At 39.7% G+C, this 27,474-nt stretch overlaps 1 protein-coding gene across 1 annotated transcript in view; it reads left to right on the top strand.

The window, feature by feature from the left end:
- Positions 1-12,587: 12,587 nt before the first annotated feature.
- Positions 12,588-27,474, top strand: part of DNAJC3 (DnaJ heat shock protein family (Hsp40) member C3) — a 74,755-nt gene continuing 59,868 nt past the window's right edge. Inside the window, exon 1 of the mRNA XM_003928204.4 lies at positions 12,588-12,797. Within this exon, the coding sequence (XP_003928253.1) occupies positions 12,716-12,797 (82 nt within the window). The 5' untranslated portion in view covers positions 12,588-12,715. The remainder of the gene's footprint in view (positions 12,798-27,474) is intronic.

Here is a 27,474-nt window from a genome sequence, read left to right as displayed (position 1 = left end):
TTGCTGTGTGCACTTTATCACCTCTTATTTAGTCTTCTGTCAACTCTTATTTGACCTTTCTTCTCAGTCCTCCCCTAAAACTGCTCTGTCGAAGTCGCTGACCGAAAAGTTATTGCTTAATTCTCACCTTACTCAGTGATATGGTTTGGATCTGTGTCACCACCCAAGTCTCATGCCGAACTGTAATCCCCGATGTTGGAGGTGGGTCCCGGTGGGAGATGATTGGATCGTGGGAGTGAGTTTCTCCCATAGGTGATGGTTTAGCACCATCCTCCTAATGCTGTACTCACGATAGAGTTCTCACAAGATCTGGTTGTTTAAAAGTGTGTATCACTCCCCCACATTTCTTCCTGCTCCCATCCCCATCTTCCTCTTGTTCCCATGCCCATCTATCCCATTTATTACCACCATAATAGATGCCAAATATATTTGCCTCTCTCCACTTCCATCTCTGCTGTTACCACCACACAATTTGAGACATCATCATCTTTCACCTGGACTACTGCAATAGCCCCCTAACTCCTAACTGGGCATACTGCTTATCTTTCTACAATCCATTTTTTTTATACAGCAGCCAGGATGATATCTTTAAAACTAAATCTAATATACCCAAAAAAATTTAAAATTAAAAAACCCAGCCACTTGCTCATAATGTGTTATCATTTTAATGTATTGCTGGGCTTGATTTGACAACATTTGTTAAGGATTTTTGAAAATATGTTCACAAGTTATAGTGATCTGTAGTTTTATTGTAATGTCCTCGACTGGTTTTAGTGGTGAGGTAATGTTGAACTCATAAAATAAGTTGGCAAACAATTTATCTTCTACTTCTGGAAAAGTTTGTGTCGGATTTGTATCCATTCTTCCTTAAAAGTTTATGTAGGATGTATATTCATTCTTCCTAAATGGAAATGTTAGAATTTTCTGTTGCAATAAACTGGGTCTGTAGTTTTGTTAGGGAAAAAAAGAAAAAAATAACTGAAATCTGTCAGCTCTTTGCTTAAAACTCTCTGGTGGCTTCCTGTTTTCATTAGAATGAGATTAAAATCCCCTTTTAACAGCTTGAAAGGCACCACATGATCTGGTTGCTGCTTACTCCCTGACATCATGTTACACAACTTTCCCCCAGATAACATTGTAATACACTATTCCTAAAACACACTTAAGCTTGTTTCTATTTCAAAGACTGCATTTGTTATGTAGGTCCCCAAACTTTTTGGCACCAGGAACCAGTTTCGTGGAAGGCAATTTTTCCAAGGGAAGGGCATGGTTTGGGGATGAAACTGTTCCACCTCAGATCATCAGGCATTAATTAGATTACCATAAGGAGTACAACCTAGATCCCTCACATGCACAGTTCTCCATAGTGGTTGTACTAATTTACATCCCCACCAACAGTGTATGAGCGTTCCCTTTTCTTCATATCCTTGTCAGCATTTATATCATCCTGACTTTGGGGTAAAAGCCATTTTAACTGGGATGAGACAATATATTATTGTAGTTTCGGTTTACATTTCTCTGATATTCAGTGCTGTCAAGCACATTTTCATATGCCTGCTTGCCATTCACGTCTTCTTTTGAAAAATGTCTATTCAAATCTTTTGCCCTTTTATAAATTGGATTACCAGTTTTTTCCCTATTGAGTAGTTTGAGTGCCTTATATATTCTGGTTTTCAATACCTTGCCAGATGAATAGTGTGTAGATATTTTCTCCCATTCTGTGGTTGTATCTTCAGTTTGTTGATTGTTTCCTCTGCTGTACAAAAGTTTTTTAACTTGATATGATCCCATTCGTCCACTGTTGCTTTGCTTGCCTGTGCTTGTGGAGTATTACTCAAAACATTTTTTCCCAGATAAATGTCCTGAAGAGTTTCCTCTGTGTTTTCTTGTAGTAGTTTCATAGTTTGAGGTCTTATATTTAAGTCTCAACTTACATTTTTGTATAAGGCAAGAGATAGGAGTCAAGTTTCATTCTTCTTCATAAGAATACCAGTTTTCTCAGCATCATTTATTGAAGAGACTGTCTTTTCTCCAGTGTGCGTTCTTGGCACTTTTGTCAAAAATGAGTTCACTGTACATGTGTGGATTGGTTTCTGGCCTCTACTCTGTTCCATTTGTCTAGGTGTCTGTTTTTATGCCAGTACCATGCTGTTTTGGTTCCTATAGCTCTGTAGGAGAATTTGAAGTCAGGTAATATGATTCCTCCAGAGTCATTGTTTTTGTTTAGGATAGCTTTGGCTATTCTGGTCTTCCGTGATTCTATATATATTTTAGAGTTTTTTTCTATTTCTATGAATGATGTCACTGATATTTTGATAGGGATTGCATTTAATCTGTAGATTGCTTTGGGTAGTATGGACATTTAAAAAATATTGAATTTTCCAATCCATGATTATGGAATATCTTTTCATTTTTTGTGTGTCCTCTTCAATTTATTTCATCAGTGTTTTGTAGTTGTTTTTGTAGAGATCTTTGACTTCTTCTATTTCCTAGGGATTTAATTTTATTTGTGGCTATTGTAAATAAGATTTTTAAATTTCTTTTTCAGAGTGTTCACTATTGGCATTTATAAATGCTACTTATTTTTGCATGTCGATTTTATAGTCTGCTGCTTTACTGAATTTGTATATCAGTTCTAACAGTTTTTTGTTGGAGTCCTTAGATTTTTTCAAATGAAAACCAGCCCTTGTTTTTTCATCTGAAAACAAGGATAATTTCACTTCTTCCTTTTCAATTTGGATGCGCTTTATTTCTCTCTCTTTTCTGATTCTTCTAGTTAGAACTTTCGGTAGTATGTTGAATAACAGTGGCATCCTTGCTGTGTTCCAGATATTAGAAGAAAGGCTTTCAGTTTTTGTGCACTCAGTATGATACTAGTCTGGGTCTGTCATATATGGCTTTTATTATGTGGAGCTATGTTCCTTCTATACCTAGTATTTTGAGGGTTTTTTTTATCATGAAGGGATGTCAAACTTTATAAAATGCTTTTCCACCATCAATTGAAATGATCATATGGTTTTTACCTTTTATTCTACATTGATATGGTGTATTATTCTGTTGATATGGTGTATAATACTGATTGGTTTGCAGATGTTGAACCATCCTTGCATCCCTGGGATAAATCCCACTTGGTCATGATGAATGATCTTTATAATGCATTGTTGAATTCAGTTTGCCAGTATTTTGTGGAGGACTTTTGCATCAAAATTAATCAGCAATATTGGCCTGTAGTTTTCTTTTTTTAATGTGTTTTTGTCTGACTTTGGTATGAGGGTAATACTAGCCTTGCAGACTGAGTTTGAAACTATTCCCTCCTCTTCTATTTTTTGGAACAGTTTGAGTAGGATTGGTATCAAACTTTTCATGTTTGATAGAATTCAGCAGTGAAGTCATCAGGCCCAGGCTTTTCTTTGCTGGGAAACTTTTCATTGTGGCTTTGATCTTATAACTTATTATTGGTCTGTTCAGGTTTTAGCTTTCTTGATGGTTCAATCTTTGTAGGTCTTATGTGTATGGGACTTTGGTCATTTCCTGCTCTTTTCTGATTTTCATTCACATGAAATATCTTTTTCCATCCCTTTATTTTTAGTCTATGTGTGCATTTACAGGTGAAGTGTTTTTCTTGTAGGCAACAGATCATTGGGTCTTTTTTTTTTTTTTTTTTTAAATCCTTTCAGGTGCTCAAAATCTTTTGATTGAAGAGTTTAGTCCACTCACATTTAATGTTATTATTGATATGTACAAACTTACTCCTGCCACTTTGTTATTTATTTTCTCATTGTTTTGTGGTCTTCTCTTCCTCCTTTTTTGTCTTCCAGTTTTTCTTTCAGTGAAGGTAATTTCCTCTGGTGGTAGGATTTAATTTCTTGCTTTTTATTTTTTGTATATCTGTTATATGTTTTTTGATTTGAGATTACTATGAGGCTTGCAACTCCTATCTTATAACTCATTATTTTAAGCTGATTACAACTGAACACTGTTTGCATAAACAAATAAACATTCAAGCAAAAACCAATAAAAACTATACACCTTAATTTAATCCCCTAGATTTTTAACTGTTTGTTGTTTCTATTTGTATCTTATCATACTATGTCTTGAAAAGTTGTTGTAGTCATTATTTTTTATTGGTTCATCATTTAGTCTTTCTACTTAAGAGTACTTTACACATGCCAGTTACAGTATTATAATAGTCTTTTTCTATGTACTTACTATTACCAGTGAGTTTTGTACCTTCAGATGATTTCTTTTGCTCATCAACATCCTTTTCTTTCTGATTAAAGTACTCACTTTGGCATTTCTTGTAGGTCTGGTATGGTGTTGATGAAATCCCTCAGATTTTGTTTGTCCAGGAAAGTCTTTATTCTCCTTCATGGTTGAAGGATATTTTCACTGGATATATTATTCTAAGGTAATTTTGTTTTCCTTTAGCACTTTAAATATGTCATGCCACTGTCTCCTGGCTTGTAAGATTTCCACTGAGAAGTCTGCTGCCAGACATATTAAAGCTCCATTGTATATTATTTGTTTCTTTTCTCTTGATGCTTTTAAGATCTTTTGCTTATCCTTGACCATTGGGAGTTTGACTGTTAAATGTCTCAAGATAGTCTTCTTTGGTTAAATCTGCTTGGTGTTCCATAATCTTGTACTTGAGTATTGATATTTTTCTCTAGGTTTAGGAGGTTCTGAGAAGTTCTCCATTTTTATCCCTTTGAACAAACTTTCTACCCCGCTCTGTCTCTCTCTACTACCTCTTTAAGGCCAATAATTTAGATTTCCCCCCTTGAAACTTTCTTCTACATCCTGTAGGTGTGCTTCATTCTTTTTTATTCTTTTTTTTTTTTTGTCTCTTCTGAGTGTGTATTTTCAAATAGCCTATCTTCAAGCTCACTAATTTTTTCTTCTGCTTTGTCAATTCTATTAAGAGACTCTGATGCATTCTTCAGTATGGCTATTGTATTTTTCAACTCCAGAATTTCTGCTTCTTTTCATTTAGTTCAATTTTGTTGTTAAGTTTATGTGATGGAATTCTGAGTTCCTTCTCTTCATTATCTTGAATTTCTTTGAGCTTCCTTCAAACAGCTATTTTTAATTATCTGTCTGAAAGGTATCATATCTCTGTCTCTCTCTGGGATTCACCTCTTGTATCTTGTTTAGTTTGCTGAGGTCACGTTTTCCTGGATGATCTTGGTGTTTGTGGATGTTCATTGGGGTCTGGGCACTGAAGAGCTAGGTGTTTTTTGCAGTCTTCACAGTAGGGCTTGTTTGTATCCATCCTTTTTGGGAAGGCATTCCAAGTAGTCAAATGGGCTTGGATGTTGTGATCTAAGTTTTTGGTCACTGCAGCCATATCTACATTAGTGGGTCCCTAAATCCAGTAAGATTGTAGCTCTTGCACACACATAGAGGTACTGCTTTGGTGGTCTTGGATAATACCTGGAAGAATTCTCTGGATTACCAGGCAGAGGCTTTTGTTCTTTTATTTTCTCCCAAAGTCAGTCTCAGTCTCTCTCTCTCTCTCTCTCTCTCTCTCTCTCTCTCTCTCTCTCACTACTTTTAGCTGGGAAAGGGATGACATCACTAGGACTTTGGATGGTCAGACCTAAAGTCACCACAGCTATGGGTTATGCCAAGGGCCCACTGTAACCAATACCTGCTACTACCTAGGGTTTGCTGAAGGCCCTAGGGCTCTACAATTAGCAGGCAGTGAAGCCAGCCAACTTTATGTCTTTCTCTTCAGGATGGCGAGCTCCCCCAGGTGGGTTCAGAGATGCTGTTTGGGAGAAAGGGCCTGGAGTCAGAAACCTTAGAAATCTACCAGGTGCTCTCTTCTACTGAGGATAAGATAGCACTGAAACCATAAGATGAAGTCCTTTCTACTCTTCCCTCTCCTTTCACCAGGCAGAGGAGTCTCTCCCTGTGTCCATCACCACTGCAAGCCATGGGGAGTAGTGCCATGAGTCTGCTGATGTTCACTTAAGACCTAGGGGCTTGATAGTCAGCTTGTGGTCAATGCTGACATGCCTGCAATTCACCTTTGAAGGCAGTGAGCTCCCTTCTGGCCCAGGGCCAGAAATGTCATCCAAGAGCCAAATCTGGAATCAGGAACCCCAAGAGCCCACTTGGTTCACTTCCCCACTGTAGCTGAGCTGATACCTCAGCTATAAGACAAAGTCTCCTTTATTCATTCCCCCTCCTTTTCTCAAACAGAAGTCTCTCCTCATAGCCACCCATAGCTGTGAATATGCTAGGTCACATCTGAAGCCAGTATGCCTCTGAGTCTCACCCAAGGCCCATAGCATATATTACCTGGTTACTGGTGCTGATTATTCAGGGCCCAAGGGCCCTTTAATCAGCAGGTGATGAATTCTGCCAGGACTGGGTACTTCCCTTCAATATAGTGGGCTCCTCTCTGGCCCAGGTTATGTTTAGAAATGTTGTCTGAGAGCTAGGGCCTGGAATGGGGACCTCACAACCCTGGCAGGTGCCTTATCCTACTGTGGCTGAGCTGGTATCCAAGCTGCAAAACAAGTCCTCTTCACTCTTCCCTCTCCTTTCCTCAGGTGGAAGGTGGTGGGGGTGGTGTCTCTTTTGAAGCTGCAAGCTGTACTGCCTGAGGTTGAGGGAGGAGTGATACAACTATACTGCCTTGCCACCGCAGCTAGTGTCTCACTAGGTCACCTGGCCCCCAAGTCCATTGGCTCCAAGGCCAGCACTGTGCTAGGACTTGCTTAGGAATTGCAGTCCTTGTGGCCTAGGTTACCCTTCAAATTTATTTCAAACCTTAGATCTCTTTATCCACAGTGATGAGGCTTGCCATACTCAAGTTCTGACTGCTGGAATGGACAATTTTCCTCTGGCTAAAGCTGGTCTAAATGCTCCCTCCATGGGTGTTGGCAGCACTAAGTTCCAATGCAAAGTCCCATAATTACTGTCCTTTTCCTTTCCACAAATGTGCAAATTCTCTCTCAGTGTCACACAGTCACTGCTAGGGAATAGGGGAGGGGTGGTGTTGGCAATTCAAGACTGCCTTTCCTATGTTCTTCAACGCCTCTGTCAGCAATATGCAGTTAAAACCAGGTACCGTGATTGCTCACCTGATTTTTGGTTCTTATGAAGGTGCTATTTTTTGTGTGTAAATAGTTGTCAAATTTGGTGTTCCTGTGGGGGATGGTGATCGGTGGAGGCTTCCACTTGGCCATCTTGCTCCGCCTCCCTCATGTTATTTTCAAAATCCATTTTGACTATCATTGTCATTTAATTATTGTGTTTATAACATGTATATTTAATACAATTGTGTTTATATGTTTGGATTTAGATGTGAGAATCTGGAAAATAATAAGTCCTTATATTTGTGTTATTACAAAAATTTTGTAAGATCAAAACTATTTAAAGACATAATTGTTTACATCACTTAATTTAGAAATTAAGAGGTTTAAATTTTGAAGTTTACCCACTGTATATAAAATATAATATTGTACTTAATTTCATATAAAGTTCGAAGACACACAGCTGCCTTTAAGTCAGTATTAACACATTCCAATGGTCAAATATTCATCTATTTATTAGAAACAGTGCATGAACCTTTTAAAATACATTTTTTACACTTTATAGTCCAGCACTGTGATGTTACAGAATCTTTAAATCATACTTCAAAACATTTATCTCATAACAGCACAATCTACTATTTAAATGGACTCACATTTTTAAAATAAAAAATACAGTGAACACCATTTTTCTTTCTTTTAGATATTTTGATAGATTATTTGAACTAGAATACAACTAGAATGTGTATGTAACAACAGATATTTTAAAAATCAAATAACCTACAATTTCCAAAGTGAAAGAAAAAGAGAAGAACATCAAAATGAGGAGAAAGGTTGCTGGCTTAGGCAACTATTATCTCTGTAAAGGGCTAATTCTCTTTCTTCTGCAAGGAGAGGAGATAAAATTTGATGCAGAAAAACTCATTTGGACACAAATACACAAAAGTGAGTCACCACAATTAATTTAAAAATACTCAGACTCTTTACAATATTTTAAGTAAACTATTGCTGAAACAATTTTCAACTAAGAGTATAAAAATAGTAGGGAGAGGTCCCAAATATCCCTTCCTTATTTTTCCCTATGTTAGCATCTTGCATAACCATGGTACATTTGTCGAAATTAAGAAAGTAATAATGGTACATTACTATTAAACTTGAGAATATTCATATTTCGGTAGTTTTTCCACTGATGTCTATTTTTTGTTCCAGGATCCAGTTTAAGACAGCACATTGCACTCAGTCAGCAACTAAGTCTCTTCAGTTTCTTCTGGTCTGTTAACAGTATTTCAATCTTTCCTTGTTTTCCATGATGTTGATAGTTTTGAGGAATACTGATCAGGTGTGTTATAGAATGTCCTTCGGTTTTAGTTTATGTGATTTTTTTTTCATGTTTAGGCTAGATTGGGTTATAGATTTTGAGAATACCAGAGGTGAATTGCTCTTCTCATCACATCATATTGGGAGTAAATGCTATCAACATTTTCTATTTTATTAATGATTTTAACCTTGACTACCTGGCCAAGATAGTGTTTGCAGGTTTCTCTACTATGAAGCTACTCTTCTCCTCCTTTTCCACAGTCTATTCTTTGGAAGTTAGTCACTAAGTCCAGCCCACATTCAAGGAAGGAGGAAAAATAAGTTCTACCTGGTACAGGGGGATTTATTGTTGATTAAGTTGAATAATGGTCTCTCAAATATTCTACGTTCCAACATCCTGCCATTGTTCTATAGCAAAAGGCAGTTTCGCAGATGTAATTAAATTGAGGAACTTGACTAGGGAGAATATCCTGGATTATCTCAGTGGGCCCAATATAACAAGAATCCTTATAAGGGGGAGGCAAGAAGGTAAAAAACGACAGAAGATGATGTGAATACAAAAGTAGAAATTGCAATCATATGTGGCCAGAAGCCAAGAAACAGCAGAAAAGAGGGTAGAAAAGCAGAGAAGACAAGATGTGGTTTAAAAGCCAAATTTTATATGAAGGTACTGAAATTTTATCAGAATCCCCAAATCCTTGAAAAGAAATAGTAAATTTGACATAGAAGGGTCATTTCTCATTCATCAGATTGGCAAAACCTGCAAATCATTTATTGTGATGGTGAGTAGATAGGAACATAAACAGCTGATAGGAACAGATTACTCTTTTTTTTTTTTTTTGAGGCAGAGTGTCACTCTGTTGCCAGGCGCCAGGCTGGAGTGCAGTGGCACAATCTCAGCTCACTGCAACCTCCGCCTCCTGGGTTCAAGCAATTCTCCTGCCTCAGCCTCCCAAGTAGCTGGGACTACAGGCGCACGCCACCATACCCAGCTAATTTTTGTATTTTTAGTAGAGATGGGGTTTCACTATGTTGACCAGGATGGTCTTGATCTCTTGACCTTGTGATCCACCTGCCTTGGCTTCCCAAAGTGCTGGGATTACAGGCTTGAGCCACCGTGCCTGGCCGAAAATTACTCTTTTAGGGAAAAACCATCCAACAATGCATCTTAAAAGTTAAATGCATTCTTTGACTAAGCAATTTCAATTTTAAAAATCCAGTTTTCTTTCTTTTTTCTTTCTTTTTTTTTTTTTGGTTAAGGTCTCACTCTGTTGCTCACTCTAGAGTGCAGTGACATGGTCTTAGCTCACTGCAATCTCAAACTCCTAAGTTGAAATTATCCTCTGCCTCAGTCTCCTGAGTAGTTAGGACTACAGTCACGAGCCACCATACCTGGATAGTTTTATTTTTTTTTTGTAGAGACAGGATCTTGCTATGTTGCTCAGGTGAGTGTCAAACTCCTGGCCTCAAATAATCTTCCCATCTTGGCCTCTCAAAGCACGGAGATTACAGGTGTGAGCCTCTGCACCCAGCCTAGAAATGTTTCTTGCAAACAAAAGCATGTCTGTAAAAATAAATGTGGAAGGATGTATATTGTGGCATTAATTTAATGCTGCCTTTTTTGTTTTTAACTTGGCACAAATGGTGTTTATAAGTGCTCTACTTGTTTCTGAACATTTATTTCTCCTCATAGTTAATTAATAAGCAAATCTTATCCCCTTTACCTCCAAAATATGTTCTAGATCTGTTCACTCCTATCAAGTTTTTCCTAGTCAATAAACATAAATCAACGTATTAAAAATTACATAATACTCTTAATTTTGGATATATCATAAATATGCTACCATTGTTTTTAAAGTCTAACAGATAGTATGAATTACAGTAGAGATTTAATGTTTAATTTCAAAAAGACTGCATAGATTCTGACAAATGCAAAGATATTTACAATTACTTTTCTTACAGTCACTGAATAACTTTGGTTTTTGAATTTATGAAAACTATGGCTAGACGAACATTGGAACAAACATTCCCAAGCATTATACATATAATTGTAGTTTTTTACACTTATTTCTGTCTAAAGTAATGTTATCGTCTTTGCAGTAAAATTATCTTTTTCAAAAAATACTTTGTAAAGCTTAGTTCTAATATTACAGAATTCATAGTTATGTAATTGATCAATGTTCAAAATCACTCAGCATTGAATACCCTTGCTATTTTTATTTTCTATAACACGAAGTCTATCATCTCCTTAATAATTTTCAATTTCCATCCTTAGAATTTCTTCAGCTCTGCTACTTTTTCCTTAAGACTAGGGTCATAGGCAGCACACTGGTGAAACTCAGTCTACGAGTACTGCATTTTGTTTACAAAGTTATTTTCTATGGTCTGCATTTTGTTGGCTACCTTGGCTACAGTACCTCAACTGAATGTCTTCACCTTCATATTTGTGGACATTGAAGCCATCCGCAGTTTTTCTGAGACACTACCCCGTGATATCGAAAAACACAAGCCGGAAAAAAACAAAACAAAACAAAACAAAACCCAAGGAATTTCTGGTCTCTCTTCACCATTCTGCTACTGTTTGAATAATGAGTAACACTGGTATAACATTCTACAATTTACAAGAATATTTATTCGCTTCATGAAACCTCAGAACAAACCTTTGAGACTACCAGGATCCTACCCACTTTACAGATGAAGATAACGTGCATAATAGTGGTGGGGTTTCCTGGATCCGAATCCTTTACTCTTCACGTTATATCATGTTTCCTTCCCCACAACTAATAAAGGACTCCGTTTTTTTTTTCTTTCTCGAAAACATTTCTTCCATATTAGTTCCCTTTTAAAAGCCCCTCTTAGTATATCTTCAGGGAATCACAAATTCACTGTACTATTTATAATTCATGAGTTTCTCTAATAGTATCAAGGCAGCAAATACAGGTGAAGTAATAAGCATGCACTTGACGGTACTTGACACACACAAAGCATTGTTTTACCCCGTGTAAAAACACTGCTAGTGTACAGTGTGTGTGTTGGTGACGCCGGAGGAAGTGGCCAAGAACAGGCGTAATGCCGCATTGAGTAACTTCGTCTTGCTCAAGTCCGTATCTCTCTTGAATTTCCCCTGGTAAGCCCAAGATGCAGGATCCGTTCTCATTTTTTTTTTTTTTTTTGAGACGGAGTTTCGCTCTTGTTACCCGGGCTGGAGTGCAATGGCGCGATCTCGGCTCACCGCAACCTCCGCCTTCTGGGCTCAGGCAATTCTCCTGCCTCAGCCTCCTAAGTAGCTGGGATTACAGGCACGCGCCACCACGCCCAGCTAATTTTTTTTTTTTTTTTTTTTTTTTTTTGTATTTTTAGTAGAGATGGGGTTTCACCATGTTGACCAGGATGGTCTCGATCTCTTAACCTCGTGATCCACCCGCCTCGGCCTCCCAAAGTTTTTTTTTTTAACAGTTGACGTTGGCTGCGCTCAGGAACGCCTTGCTCTCTTAAGCCACAGTGCCTTTCTGGTCTCTTCATCAGGGTCTTCCACAACCGCTCTTTTTTCCTGGGCACGCTGGTTTGCTCAAAGTTGGGGTGGGTGGTTCCCAAGTTTCCCAGGCCAGTGACCTACCTGCCTTAGAGCAATTACGCTCTTCTCCCTGGTTGTCCCTGAAATGGTCTAACCATCAGATCGCCCTAATTAACTAAGCCCCAGCTTCTCCCGGCCGTTTCTTGCTTACGGCTCAGTTCAGACAATATGTGTTCCGGGACGCTCAGCGGGAGGCGGTATTTCCCGGCTCACTCGAGACCTCAATTCCAGGCGTCCTGCCGCTCCCGTCGACTTCCCAGGAACTTGTCTGGCCTTCCCATTCGGACGCTGCGGCTGCGCCTTCCACTCCTAACGCCGGCGAACCACGAATGGATCAGATCATCCCACTCGCTCACCCAGCGCGGCGGGCAGCCTGCGCATGCGGACTCGGCGGCCGCCACACACTCCCCGCCCGCCTCCCTCCCGGCGGCTCGGAGCTCGCTGACAGCTCTGCGACCCGCGGACGCAGCAGAGTCTCGTGCTTCCACGTTACCCTATCAGAGATGGGGCGGGGCGGCGGCCTCCGCAGCCTATCAGCGCGAACCACGACCCCGGCGAGCCCGGGAAAGAGGAGACCAGGAAGAAGGCCATTGGACGGCGGCGGCGCTCCGGGGCGTAGCCGCGCCCGGGCCCTGCCCACCGCTGCCTTCCTCCGCTGGGCGCCAGGGACGCTGAGGCCTCATCTAGAGCCGACCGCGGGCGGGCGCAGCTGTTGCCAGAGTGCCGGCGCGGGCTGGTGGGCCGCACACCCTTCCTCCTCCTCACTCGCGAGCCCTCGGTCATGGTGGCCCCCGGCTCCGTGACCAGCCGGCTGGGCTCGGTGTTCCCCTTCCTGCTGGTCCTAGTGGATCTGCAGTACGAAGGTGAGTCCTGCCCTGCCCTGGCCGGGAAGCGGGCTCCCGGACCAGGCCACCCGCGCTTCCCACGTCTGCGCCCGGGCGCGCGTCCCCGGACGACTCGGGAGGTGGGGCGAGCGCCGGGGGATCCCGCGGCCTGGATTGGGCCTGAGCCCGCGCCCAGTTCCGGGTTTGCCGGGGGAAGAGTCGAGGGGACCGGCGGGCCGCGGGGCTGGGACAGTGGGTTTGGAGTGAGGAACGGGGCCGTAGGGGTCGGAGGAGGCAGGGTGCGCCCCGGGGCGGGGAGCGGGTCCAGCGGGCTGCGACTTCAGGACGTCCCAGGACGCGGAGACTTGGGCAGCTTTCGGGTCTCCGCCTCGCTTGGGACCCTCAGTGGTCGCCTGGGGACCCTGGCGGTCATTGGTGCTGGGAGGAACCACCAAGGTGGCCAAAAGGCTTCCTTCGCTCTGGAGTTGTTGGGCGGGGTAGGGTTGTCCTGTCCGGCTGGGAGTTGGAGAGGACGGTGTTGACTAAAAAGTTAGTAACCATTCGCATTACGACGCCCTGTCGTGTGGAGAAACTGTTAGGTTGGTGCGGTGAGGAGCCGCTGTTGGAATTCCTCCTCCCGGACGGCAAGGCACAGAGTTTGTGGTTTTACAACTCCCAGCGTGGTGTCATTCAACGTCTGGCTGGCATTTCTTTTCCAAGTTCTCTGAAAAAAAGGGTTCCCTTGAAAAGATAGGAGCGATGAAATTTCTCTTCAGTCCTGCAGACTGAAATGTCTACTCCAACAGAATAACGAAAATAGAGGGCTGTCCTAGCTTAGATGGCAGAGGGGAGGAGGAAGAATTAAAGCTGATAGTGCCGATTTCACGAATGCTCCTGGCGCGGTTACTGTGCGAAATATTCGAGTATAATGACACATCACATGCACTAATCTATTTTCATCCTCATAAAAAGGGCTAGTTGTCAAGGAAGTCAAATAAAACCTGAATATTCCATTCAGAGGGCGCGAGGAACTAAAAATTGGGGATTGTTTATAGAGAATTCCTGTAAAAGTTCTCAGCTTTTTTTTTTTTTTTTTTTTTAAAGTAATACTCCCTAGTTTTTAGGTCTCATCCATAGCAATAGGCTTTTGCTTTTGGTTCCCCTGATAACCATATTTTTTGAACCCCAAATCAGAACACACAGTGTGACAACACTGGGACCAATAATTTGACAGTGAGGCTGTCCCCAGAAAATCTAGGGGATTGGAATTTGAAGGTCTATACCACTTTCATATGGGTCATATATTCTAGTTCTTATGCATTTTCAAAAGCTTCATTCCTCCTGCCCCCACCCCCATCTGTGGTATTTATCTCCAGTTATCATTAATGATTTATTTTGGACACTTAAGAGAAAGTTGCTTATGTTCTGTTAAATGGTGATTTTTTTTTTTTTTTTTTTTTAAGTTACGGAGATGCACGATTTTGAATGATTGCTTTTCCCACTACTTTGTGAACCACCTTTTTAGAATTGCTGTTCTGTATGATTCTGTAGGACTCTTAACTATTCATTTTCCTCCTGTGGTATTTTCCGTAAGAAAACCTCGTTAGAGAGCTTTTCTGTGTAGGAGGCACTGGTGACATTTCTTAGAGGAGTGCCAGAGTGTCTTTAGGAGCATTGTTTGTGTAAAGTAGCAGGGACTTGGTACATGTGACAGAGAGGAAAGAAAAGAAAGGAGCCTTTCTGTAAGCCATCTCTTATTCATGGAAGTGTGTAGTGTTATTCCCACTTTACAGACCAGGGAACTGAGGCTCCAAAGGTTTTACTAAAGATCATTTTGTGTGCAGGCTGGAGACAGAAGTTAAGTGGTTGAAAGCATCATGTGAGTCCAAGCATTTGTAAGTGATGGCAGCTGAGAAAAAACCAGCACCTTTTTGTTGTTGTTGTTGTTGTTGTAATTAACAAGAAAATTATTTCCGGCAGGTTTAACATAGTGGTTCTCAAACTTGAGTGTGCATCAAAATCGCACATGGAGAGCTTTTTAAAACAGAGTACTGTACCTCACTTACAGAGTTTCTGTTTCATTAGGTCTCGATGGGACCTAAAATTTTGCGTTTCTAGAAAGACCCCAGATGACCACATTGGAGAACCACTGGAGTAATAAGTTATATAGAGGAGTTAAGTTAGGTGTCTGCTCTGTATTTGATACTGGATTTGGTGATGGGGTTATAAAGGTAAGAAGCCCTGACTTGAATTAGCAAACTGTTAGCTCCCGTTTTCCTAAATAAATTCTGTGTCTGGATTCACTAACCTCGTAGTTCTCTGATATGCAAATGGTGCTACTGCTAGGCCTGAGGCTTAACAAAATTGTGTTGTATTAAGGATTTTTGTTAAATAGGTAGATTTTAGCTGCTCTTGTCACAGAAAAAGTAATTATGTGAGATGATAGATATATTAATCTGCTTCATTACTGTAACCATTTAATCGGTGTGTATCTCATAATACTATGTTGCAAATATCAAATGTACACAATATAATTCACTTTAAAAAAAAGAAATGAAGGAAACTGGTTATAAGAGAAGTGAATGTGGAACTTGAAGAGTGGCACAGGATGGAGAAGAGATGACCTAGGTTTTTTTTTGTTTTGTTTTGTTTTTTTCTGATTTTGAAATACTTGTCTCTGTTTTCTTCTAGACTTTTTGATTGTCATCCAGAGACAGAAAGTATATATATCATGAATTGAAAGTTTGAGTCTTTTAGAACCCTTCCTTCTCAAAGACCTTCGAAAGAGTGAAGTCTAAAGCACTAGATGAAGTAGAATTTTTGGAATAGAAAGAAAACTTTAGTAGTATCTGCGTTAGTATTCTCATGTTACAGATAAGGAAGTTGCTTCAGTTCTTTGCTAATGGTTTGTTCTGTTCATGACTTGAGTAGCAACACAGCCTGCAAAAAAACCTTTTTCTGTTATCATAGTTTTATCTCTTTCTCTTCCTTAACCTGCTATCTGGACTCATCTTTTATTTCACTGAGCTGATAAAACCATATATTTTGACCAATTGAAAATCTGTATGTATAAAAGTTTGTGATAATTTTATTTGAGCCTAGCCTACTAAAGGTATGTTTTGTCTTCTCTAGGATTTTCTTGACATTATTGAAATATAGAAAGAATAAATAATGTAGCAAAATGAATGACTTTAAGTAATTTATATCAATTAAGCATTATAAAAGGTGGTCACATATTTTCTAGAATTATTTTAAATTCTTTAATAAGATAAACTATAGTTAGCAGTAGTATCAAAGTTCCAGTTCTCTTGACTAGTTAGTATTTGCTGAGAGACTGCCTGGAAATTCAGTGGTTTTCATTCTGTGGGGCAGGGAGAGTTGTTCTGAGAGAGGATGCACTGTAGTAATTAGGTTTTACTTTCCCATATGAAGTCAGTTGTTGTTAAGTTTAATTTCTGCTATGATTGATTAATGTCCTTATGAACAAATTAATCTTTGTACATATGGAAATATCATGGGAACCCATTCACCTGCTCTTCAGAACTCAAACATTTCAACCATAGATTTATTTTTCTTGCCATATCTTTAGAAAGCTATTTAAAAACTTAAATCTGATGATTTTGTATCATTTGAAGTTCTGGAAATATGGATAAGACTCATTTAATCAGTCAGCAAATTGTACTAACTATATTGCTCTTTGATGAGGTATATATACATATTATAAAACTCATGGCTTTTGCTTTTGAGTTTACAGACCGCTTGGGGTTTAAGACATGCATTTGTGAAGCATCCATGTCTTCTTTTTGTCCTTTTTCAGTTTAGACCGAGTGGTCCATCATTGTAATCAGTGCACTGCAAATGACCATTTATTTATTGGCCCCTATAATCTCTTGTTTTACTTGCCAAAACCCAGGACTGGTTAAATTTAGCTTGGCTGACTCTTATTATACCTCACAGGTGACCATGGATGGAGGAAAGAGACAACTTTGCTGATAAGTCTCATTTATCTTTATTTTAATTTTTAATTTTTTTTGAGACAGGGTCTTGCTCTGTCACCCAGACTGGAGTGTAGTGCCATTATCCTAGCTCAATGTAGGCTTGACCTCCTGGGCTCAAGCAGTCCTCTCACCTCAGTCTCCTGAATAGCTGGGACCACAGGTGTGCACAACCACAATGCCTACCAAGTTGTTTTTTTTCTTAAATTTTTGTAGCGATGGTTGCCCAGGCTTCTTTGTTGCCCAGGCTGGTCTTGAACTCCTGGGCTCAAGCAATCCTCATGCCTTGGCCTCCCAAAGTGCTGAGATTACAAGTGTGAGCCAATGCACCTGGCCCTGATTAGTCTCATTTTAAAGAAACAATCTTAGTTGTAATTGCACGTTAAATACTGCTAACATTCCTATAATTCTTTAGTATGTCTATTCTTGAAAATCAGTATTTCAAGGATTTTCCTCCCTCCTTAAACCTCTAATTTAAACTCTCCTTTCTCCTCTTCCCTACTTCATTCTTTTAGACCTGTCTTTATTGAGAAAATGAAAGCCATCACAAAGCAAGTTTCCTCTTCTTTCTTTTTCTTTCTTTCTTTTTTTTTTTGAGACAGAGTCTCACTCTGTTGCCAGACTGTAGTGCAGTGGTGTGTTCTTGGCTCACTGCAACCTCTGCCTCCTGGATTCAAGCGATTCTCCTGCCTCAGCCTCCTGAGTGGCTGGGACTACAGGTGTGCGTCACCATGCCTGGCTAATTTTTGTAATTTTATTAGAGATGAGGTTTCACCATGTTGACCAGGATGGTCTTAATCTCTTGACCTCATGATCCGCCTTCCTTGGCCTTCCAAAGTGTTGGGATTACAGGTGTGAGCCATCATGCCTGGCCAACTTCTTTCTACCTCAAAATTTAGTAGCTTATCTACATTTGTACCTATTCTGCTACTTTTTCTCATATTAAAATACATAAAATATCTCTATTCCCGGATAAATCTAATCTGTGTACTTAACAACCTGGATTCCATTTCCTCTCACCTTCTGAAAATATTGCTCCTACAGTTGTATCATTGTGCTGCTGTAACAAAATACCACAGACCGAGTAATTTATTTATTTTATATATATGTATATGTGTATATATACATATATATGTATATGTGTGTGTGTGTGTATATATATGTGTGTGTGTATATATATATGTATATATATATTGCACTTAAGGTTCTGGGGTACATGTGCAGAACAGGCAGGATTGTTGAATAGGTACATACATGGCAATGTGGTTTGCTGCGTCCATCCCCGTCACCTATATATGGCATTTCTCCCCATGTTGTCCCTTCCCTACCTTCCTACCCCCACTACCCCTTCCCTAGTTCCCCTCAACAGACCCCAGTGTGTGATGCTCCCCTTCCTGTGTCCATGTGTTCTCATTGTTCAACACCCGCCTATGAGTGAGAACATGTGGTGTTTGATTTTCTATTCTTGTGTCAGTTTGCTGATAATGATGGTTTCCAGATTCATCCATGTCCCTACAAAGAACACAAACTCATCGTTTTTTTATGGCTGCCTAGTATTCCATGCATTCCATATGTGCCACATTTTCCCTGTCCAGTCTATCATCAGTGGGCATCTGGGTTCGTTCCAGGTCTTTGCTATTGTAAACAGTGCTGCAGTGAACATACGTGTGCATGTGTCTTTATAATAGAACGATTTATAATTCTTTGGATATATACCCAGTAATGGGGTTGCTGGGTCAAATGGGATTTCTATTTCTAGGTCCTTGAGGAATCGCCACACTCTCTTTCACAATGATTGAACTAATTTACACTCCCAATAACAGTGTGAAAGTGTTCCTATTTCTCCATATCCTCCCCAGCCTCTGTTGTCTCCAGATTTTTTAATGATCGTCATTCTAACTGGTGTGAGATTCTCTCTCAATGTGGTTTTGATTTGCCTTTCTCTAATGACCAGTGATGAGCATTTTTTCATATGTTTGTTGGCCTCATAAATGTTTTCTATTGAAAAGTATCTGTTCATGTCCTTCACCCACTTTTGAATGGGCTTGTTTGTTTTGTTCTTGTAAATCTGTTTTAGTTCTTTGTAAATTCTGGATATCAGCCCTTTGTCAGATGGGTAGATTGCATAAATTTTTTCCCATTCTGTTGATTGCTGGTTCACTCTTATGATTGTTTCTTTTGCTGTACAGAGGCTCTGGAGTTTAATTAGATCCCATTTGTCTATTTTGGCTTTTGTTGCCAATGGTTTTGGTGTTTTCGTCATGAAGTTTTTGCCTATGCCTATGTCCTGAATGGTTTTGCCTAGGGTTTCCTTTAGGGTTTTTATGGTGTTAGGTTTTATGTATAAGTCTTTAATCCATCTGGAGTTAATTTTAGTGTAAGGTATCAGGAAGTGGTCCAGTTTCTACTTTCTGCATATGACTAGCCAGTTTTCCCAACACCATTTATGAAGCAGGGAATCCTTTCCCCATTACTTGTTTTTGTCAGGTTTGTGAAAGATCAGATGGTTGTAGATGTGTGGCGTTGCCTCTGAGGCCTCTTTTCTGCTCCATTGGTCTATATCTCTGTTTTGGTACCAGTACCATACTGTTTTGATAACTGTGGCCTTGTAGTATAGTTTGAAGTCAGGTAGCGTGATGATGCTTCCAGCTCTGTTACTTTTGCTTAGAATTGACTTTGCTATGTGGATTCTCTTTTGGTTCCATATGAAGGTGGTTTTTTCCAGTTCTATGAAGAGGGTCGTAGGTAGCTTAATGGGGATAGCATTGAATCTATAAATTACTTTGGGCAGTATGGCCATTTTCACAATATTGATTCTTCCTAACCGTGAGCATGGAATGTTATTCCATCTGTTTGTGTCCTCTTATTTCTTTGAACAGTGGTTCATAGTTCTCCTTGAAGAGGTCCTTTACATCCTTTGTTAGTTGTATTCCTAGGTATTTTATTCTCTTTGTAGCAATTGTGAATGGGAGTTTGCTCTTGATTTGGTTCTCTTTTAGTCTGTTATTGGTGTATAGGAATGCTTGTGATTTTTGCCTGTTGATTTTGTGTCCTGAGACTTTGCTGAAGTTGCTTTATCAGTTTCAGGAGATTTGGGGCTGAGACGATGGGATCTTCTGAATATACAATCATGTCGACTGCAAATAGAGACAATTTGACTTCCTCTTTTCCTAATTGAATACCCTTTATTTGTTTTTCTTGCCTTACTGTTCTGGTTAGAACTTCCAATACTATGTTAAATAGGAGTGGTGAGATAGGGCAGCCTTGTCTAGTGCCGGTTTTAAAGGGAAGGCTTCCAGTTTTTGCCCATTCAGTACGATACTGGCTGTGGGTTTGTCATAAATAGCTTTTATTATTTTGAGATATGTTCCATTGATACCTAGTTTATGGAGAGTTTTTAGCAAAGATTGTTGAATTTTGTCAAAGGCCTTCTCTGCATCTATTGAGATGATCATGTGGTTTTTGTCTTTGGTTCTGTTTACATGGTGGATTATGTTTATAGACTTGCATATGTTGAACCAGCCTTGCATCCCTGGGATGAAGCCTACTTGATCGTGATGCACAAGCTTTTGGATGTGCTGTTGCACTTTGCCAGGATTTTATTGAAAATCTTTGCATCTGTGTTCATCATGGATATGGGCCTGAAGTTTTCTTTTCTTGTTGACTCTCTTCTGGGTTTTGGTATCAGGATGATGTTGGTCTCATAAAATGATTTGGTAAGGAGTCCCTCTTTTTGTATTGTTTGGAATAGTTTCAGAAGGAGCTGTACTGGCTCCTTTTTGTATGTCTGGTATAATTTGGCTGTGAACCCATCTGGACCTGGGCTTTTTTTGGTTGGTAGGCTCTTAATTGCTGCCTCAACTTCAGCCCTTGTTATTGGTCTCTTCAGGGTTTCAACTTCTTCCTGGTTTAGGCTTGGGAGGGTGCAAGTGTCCAGAAATTTATCCATTTCTTCCAGGTTTACTGTTTTATGTGTATAGTGTTGTTTGTAGTAATCTCTGACAATAGTTTGTATTTCTGTGGGATTGGTTGTGATATCCCCTTTATCGTTTTTTATTGCATCTATTTGATTCTTCTCTCTTTTCTTTTTTATTAATCTGGCTAGTGGGCTATTGTGTTGATCTTTTCAGAAAACCAGCTCCTGGATTTATTGATTTTTTTGAAGGTTTTTTTTTTTGTGTGTCTCTATCTCCTTCAGTTCTGCTCTGGTCTTAATAATTTCTTGTCTTCTGCTAGCTTTTGAGTTTTTTTGATCTTGCTCCCCTCCTCTTTCAATTTTGATGATAGGGTGTCAATTTTAGACCTTTCTTTGCTTCTCATGTGGGCATGTATTGCTATAAATTTCCCTCCAGACACTGCTTTAAATGTGTCCCAGAGATTCTGGTATGCTGTTTGGTTTTGAAGAACAGAACTAACGTTCTTGTTGGTTTCGAAGAACATCTTTATTTCTGCCTTCATTTCATTGTTTATCCAGTCAACATTCAAGAGCCAGTTGTTCAGTTTCCATGGAGTGATGTGGTTCTGAGTGAGTTTCTTAATCCTGAGTTGTAATTTGATTGCATTGTGGTCTGATAGAGTGTTATGACTTCCGTTCTTTTGCATTTGCTGAGGAGTGATTTACTTCCAATTACGTGGGCCATTTTAGAGTAGGTATGATGTGGTACTGAGAAGAATGTATATTCTGTGGATTTGGGGTGGAGAGTTCTGTAGATGTCTATTAGTTTTGCTTTGTCCAGATCTGAGTTCAATCTTGGATATCCTTGTTAATTTTCTGTCTCGATCTATCATATAGACAGTGGAGTGTTAAAGTCTCCCACTGTCATTGTGTGGGAGTCTAAGTCTCTTTGTAGGTTGTTAAGTACTTGCTTTATGTATCTGGGTGCTCCTGTATTAGATGTGTATATATTTAGGATCGTTAGCTCTTCTTGTTGCATTGATCCTTTTACCATTATGTAATGTCCTTCTTTGTCTCTTTTGATCTTTGTTCGTTTAAAGTCTATTTTATCAGATACTAGGATTGCAACTCCTGTTTTTTTTTTTTTTTTTTTTTTTTTTTTGCTCTCCATTTGCTTTGCAAATCTTCCTCCATCCTTTTATTTTGAGCCTATGCATGTCCTTGCAGGTGAGGTGGGTTTCCTGGATACAGCACACTGATGGGTTTTGACTTTTTATCCAATTTGCCAGTCTATGTCTTTTGATTGGGACATTTGGCCTATTTACATTTAAAATTAATATTGTTAAATGTGAATTTGATCCTGCAATTTGATACTAGCTGGTTGTTTTGACCATTAGTTGACGCAATTTCTTCATTGTGTTGATGGTCTTTACCATTTGGTACGTTTTTGGAGTGGCAGGTACAGGTTGTTACTTTCTCTGTTTAGTGCTGCTTTTAGGAGCACTTGTAAGGCAGGCCTGGTGGTGACAAAATCTCTGAGCAATTGCTTATTCGTAAAGGATTTTATTTCTCCTTTGCTTATGAAGCTTAGTTCAGCTGAATATGAAATTCTAGGTGGAAGGTTCTTTTCTTTAAGGATGTTGAATATTGGGCCCCACTCTCTTCTGGATTGTAGGATTTCTGCCAGGACATCTGCTGTTAGTCTGATGGGCTTCCCTTTATGGGTAACCTGACCTTTTTCTCTGGCTGCCCTTAGTATTTTTTCCTTCATTTCAACCCTGGTGAATCTGAAGATTATGTGCCTTGGGGTTGCTCTTCTTGAGGAATATCTTTGTGGTGTTCTCTGTATTTCCTGGACTTGAATGTTGGCCTGCCTTGCTAAGTTGGGGAAGTTCTCCTGGATAATATCCTCAAGAGTGTTTTTCAGCTTGGATTCATTCTTTCTGTCTTATTCAGGTACACCTATCAAACGTAGATTAGGTCTTTTCACATAATCCAATATTTCTTGGAGGCTTTGTTTATTTCTTTTCACTCTTTTTTCTCTAATCTTGCCTTCTTGTTTTATTTCATTGAGCTGATCTTCAATATCTGGTATCCTTTCTTCCGCTTGGTCCATTCGGTTATTGAAACTTGTGTATGCTTCGCGAAGTTCTCGTGTTGTGTTTTTCAGCTCCATCAGGTCATTTATATTCTTCTCTAAGCTGTTTATTCTTGTTAGCATTTTGTCTAACCTTTTTTCAAGGTTCTTAGTTTCTTTGCTTTGGGTTAGAACATGTTCTTTTAGCTGAGAGAAGTTTGTTATTACCCAACTTCTGAAGCCCGTTTCTGTCAATTCATCAGAATCATTCTCCATCCAGCTTTGTTCCTTACTGGTGAGGAGTTGTCATCCCTTGGAGGAGGAGAGACATTCTGGCTTTTGGTGTTTTCATTCTTTTTGTGCTGGTTTCTTCCCATCTTTGTGGATTTATCTACCTGTGGTCTTTGTAGTTGGTGACTTTCAGGTGAGGTCTCTGAGTGGATGTCCTTTTTGTTGATGTTGAAGTTATTTCTTTCTTTTTTTTAGTTTTCTTTCTAACGGTCAGGCTCCTCTGCTATAGGACTGCTGGAGGGCCACTCTAGACCTTGCTTGCCTGGGAATCACCCGTGGTGACCTCTGCATTCTTTTCACTGGGAACTGCACTCCAGAGCTGTTCCTATATGGCCATCTTGGATCTCTCCCCAGATCACTTTACCTTCTAAATCCCTCAATATATCTTGACTCTTTCATCTGTAATTTTGGGTGTGGTTTTTTCAGCTCTCCTCTCCATGAACCGACTGGATAATGGTCGGGTCTGGACCTGAGGAGCCTGGACCGGCCTGCAGTAGACTCGCAGCACCTGTCTTAGAGCAAGTGAGGAACTGCCGCACGCCTGATGTCACCTGTGTAATACCTTTGTAGGATCTGTGAGCTTTGTATTTACATGTGCCTTTATCATGGCAAATATCATCCTTTTGTTTCCACATTTAGAACTCTTTTGAGGTTTTCTGATAGGTCTAGTCTAGTGGTGATGAATTCCTTTAGTGTTTGCTTATCTATAAAATATTTTGTTTCTCTTTCATTTATGAAGCTGAGTTTGGCAGGATATAAAATTCTTGGCTAGCAGAGCTTTTTTTGGGGGGGGGTGTCTATAAAGAGGCCCCCAAAATCTTTTGGCAGGTAAGGTTTCTGCTGAGAATTTCACTCTTAATCAGATGGGATTCCCTTTGTAAATGATTTGATACTTTTGTCTAACTGCTTTTAAGATTTGTTGATAGCCTGATGACTACATGCCTTTGTTATGTTTGTCTTATGTAGTATCATACAGGTGCCCTATGAATTTTTTGTATCTAGATGTCTCCATCTCTAGCAAGATCAGGGAATTTTTCCTGTTTTATTTCCTCAAATATGTGTTTTAATTTCTTTTTCTTCGTCTTCAGAATGCCTGTAAATTGTAGGTTTGGTCATTTTACATAATCGCATATTTCTTGAAGGCTTTGTTTTTTAAAACATTCTTTTAAAATTTTAAAACAAATTTTTTTCTGTGTATGCGTGTGACTAATTTAAAAGACCAGCCTTCAAGCTCTGAAATGTTTTCTTCTGCCTGGTCCAGTTTATTGTTAAAGCTTTTAACTGTTTTGACTGTTTTTTGAAATTACCTATATGAATGAATTTTTCATTTCCAGAATTTAAAAAATATATATATTTTTATTTTTTAAAGATCTCTTCTCTTCCTTCATTTCCTAGATTGCTTTTCTGGTTATTTTTGTGTTGGTTTTCAACCTTCTCTTGGATCTTGTTGAGCTTCTCTACAATTCACACTTTGAATTATTTCTCTCTTTCTGAATTTTAATTTTGGTTTTATTCCATTGTCAGAAAGCCAGTGCAATCTTTTTGGCCGTGTCACAACATTCAGATTTTTCATAGTACGAGAATTCTTAATGCTGGTTATTTCTCATCTAGAGAAGCTGACACTTGCAGTTGTTTGAATTTACTTCATTTAGATGGGATTTTTTTTCTCTCTCCCAACCTGCCTTGTGCCTGTAAAGTATCCTGTATGGTAAGGTCATTTGGTTTGCTTTTATAGCCTTGTGTACTTTTGTTGACAGGTTTTATATTTGGTTGTGCAATTCAACTTACAGGCCTGTAGGTGGTACTTACTGGTATGAACCAGCAGCAGCAAAAGCAGACAGATGCGTACTTGATTTTTGTTTACTGTGAGATGCACTTTATTGTTTCAGGTGATGGGCTGGACAATGGAATTCCCTAGTCCCCTGAGCTTCTGTTTAGCAATGGGGTAGGTGAGACAGCTGGGTAGAGCTGGACCACCTAGCTTGTGCACAGATAGTCCAATGATGAGCAGAGGCACTAGTCCTGCTAGGGGTGGTTGAGGTCTTTGCTGCATGTTAGGGAGCTGCACTGGCTCCATGTCCTGGACGGGCAGAAATGTGATGTGTTCCCTGTCATACCCTTGCTCTGGGGCTCGTGACTCTCAGTGCAGATGCACAGCGTTGTCTGTCTCCAGGCCACAGTGTAGCTGAGAGTCACAGGAAATGCCTGTTGTGCAGTTCTCAGTGGGAGTGGTTTCAGGACATGAGGGCAGAGTCTTGATGAATGAGTAGGGATTTCTTTAGTCGGCAAGTGTGGAAGACCATTTTATGTAATAGCAAATGCAAAGGGATGAAGCATGAGAACATGGTATATTCAGGGAAGTATAACGTTTAGTTTTTTATAGGAGCATAAAGTAAGAGGTGGAGGAATGATGGATGATGAGGCTGGACCTACGTCATGAGACCTGACCCTGAAAGGTGGTGTTTGCCTTTATATCTGAAGGGATTTAGCTTTAATCTAGCCAGTGATATGACAACTCTGCAGGATTTTTTGTATAAGTGCATTTTGAAGGACTGCCCTGGCAGCAGCATAGGTGCTGGATTTGGAAGAAGGTAAAATTAGAGCTGGGAACATTTCATTGAGAAGGCACAATGCCTCTTATGGGGAAAGAAGGGTCTACATCATCAACTCTTAGGCTGTAGTAAGTTCTGTTATTGAAATGTAGCTAAAGTGCACCAAAAGAATAATAATTAATTACCTCTGGTTGAATAGTGTGTGCCATAGAAATTTTCATAGAGGAAGTGATATTATATAATTAAATGGAAATTATGTTGGGTAAATTCGTAATGTAATAAAGATCTCTGTTTTATTCTGAAAAGACAGAAGAACTGTATACTGTTTTTATCCCAGAAGGCAAGAGAAATTTAGTTTGAAGAGTAACTCAACCTCTGGGGTAAGAGTATGACGTGGCTTGACATAGCAAAGTTCAAAGAACTTTGCACATGTGTTCTTGGCTCCCTTCAGATTTTAGGTTCATCCTGTTTGGTTGGAAATGATTGTGGGTAAAATGTTACATTAAATCAGGCGTCCCCAAACTACGGCCCCCTGAGGCCATTTATCCGGCCCCCTGCCCTACTTCAGGAAGGGGCACTTCTTTCATTGGTGGTCAGTGAGAGGAGCACAGTATGTGGCGGCCCTCCAACGGTCTGAGGGGCAGTGAACTGGCCCCCTGTGTAAAAAGTTTGAGGACGCCTGCATTAAATGATGGGTTAAGTGAGTGAAGCATGAAAAGCCCAGTAACTGTGGAAAGCTTAGCCTGGTTTACATGGGGAAAAGGATCATTAACTGTGCTGAAAAGAAAACTGGTCATTAGAAGTGGATCTTGTTTTGACAGTTGTTCTAAGTCCTTGGGCAGACTGGTTAACTTCTTTGAGCCTCAGTTATAAAACTATGAAACACATTTACTTCCTGAGGTTGTTTTGATAATTTAGTGAAACAAAGATTAAGACGTTTCCAGCACATAGTACGTTCTTAAGTCTGTTTGTATCACATTTCTCCTGTTAAAGTTTATTTCTTCTTTTTTTTTTTTTTTTTGAGACAGAATCTTGCTCTGTTGCCCACACTGGAGTGCAGTGGTGCAATTGTAGCACCTGGCCTCAAGTGATTCTCCTGCTTCAGCCTCCTGAGTAGTTGGAACTTAAGGTGTGTGCCACCACACCTGGCTCATTTTAAAATTTTTTTAGAGATGGTGTCTCTCTTTCTTGTCCAGACTGGTCTTGAACTCTTGGCCTCAAGTGATCTTCCTGTGCTGTCCTCCCAAAGTGCTGGGATAATACATGTGAGCGGTTCCAACTGGTCTACTTTTATTGTTTATATAAGATATGGGGTTTCAGTGTATTGTCCAGGCCAGTCTTGAACTCCTGGCTCAAGCAGTCTTCCTGCTTCAGCCACCTGAATAGCTGGGATTACAGGCCTGCAACACTGCATTTATCTACCAGATACCCTTATTTATGAAAATTTTCTTTACATAAATTGTTTTCACAAAAGAAGTTCTCAGAGCTGTTTTTATATTTGTAGTTTCCCAAAATAACGGGCTTCAAATCATATGCCAAAAAAATATGTTTTGAGATGGCATATTCTAGCCTCCTGCAATCATAGCTTGTGAGGGTATATTCTGAACCCCAATATCTCTCTTCCTTCCTTTGCATGCCTTATACCAAGGGGTCCAACAAGCAACCAAGGTATTCAATTACTTCTGCACCAATCTAGTAAGACACTATGTAGAAACTGCAGAGTAGGACTATAAAAAGCTACTTTGTTTAGAAGGCAAAATAGCAAGGTAAAGTGAATTCCAATCAGCTTTTTGCTGTATTAGGTGAAATAAGGAGTTCAGTGCTTTTGGTGACTAAAATGGCAGGTAGTTGCTCAATAAGTTGCTTTGGGTATCCTGGACTCCTGCTTTTTCTGTACTTGACCCCG

The sequence above is a fragment of the Saimiri boliviensis genome, chromosome 16 (assembly GCF_048565385.1).
Source record: "Saimiri boliviensis isolate mSaiBol1 chromosome 16, mSaiBol1.pri, whole genome shotgun sequence".
Lineage (NCBI taxonomy): Eukaryota > Metazoa > Chordata > Mammalia > Primates > Cebidae > Saimiri > Saimiri boliviensis.
The sequence above is the reverse complement of the archived record's forward strand: the minus strand, read 5'-3'. Positions and strand labels throughout refer to the sequence as shown.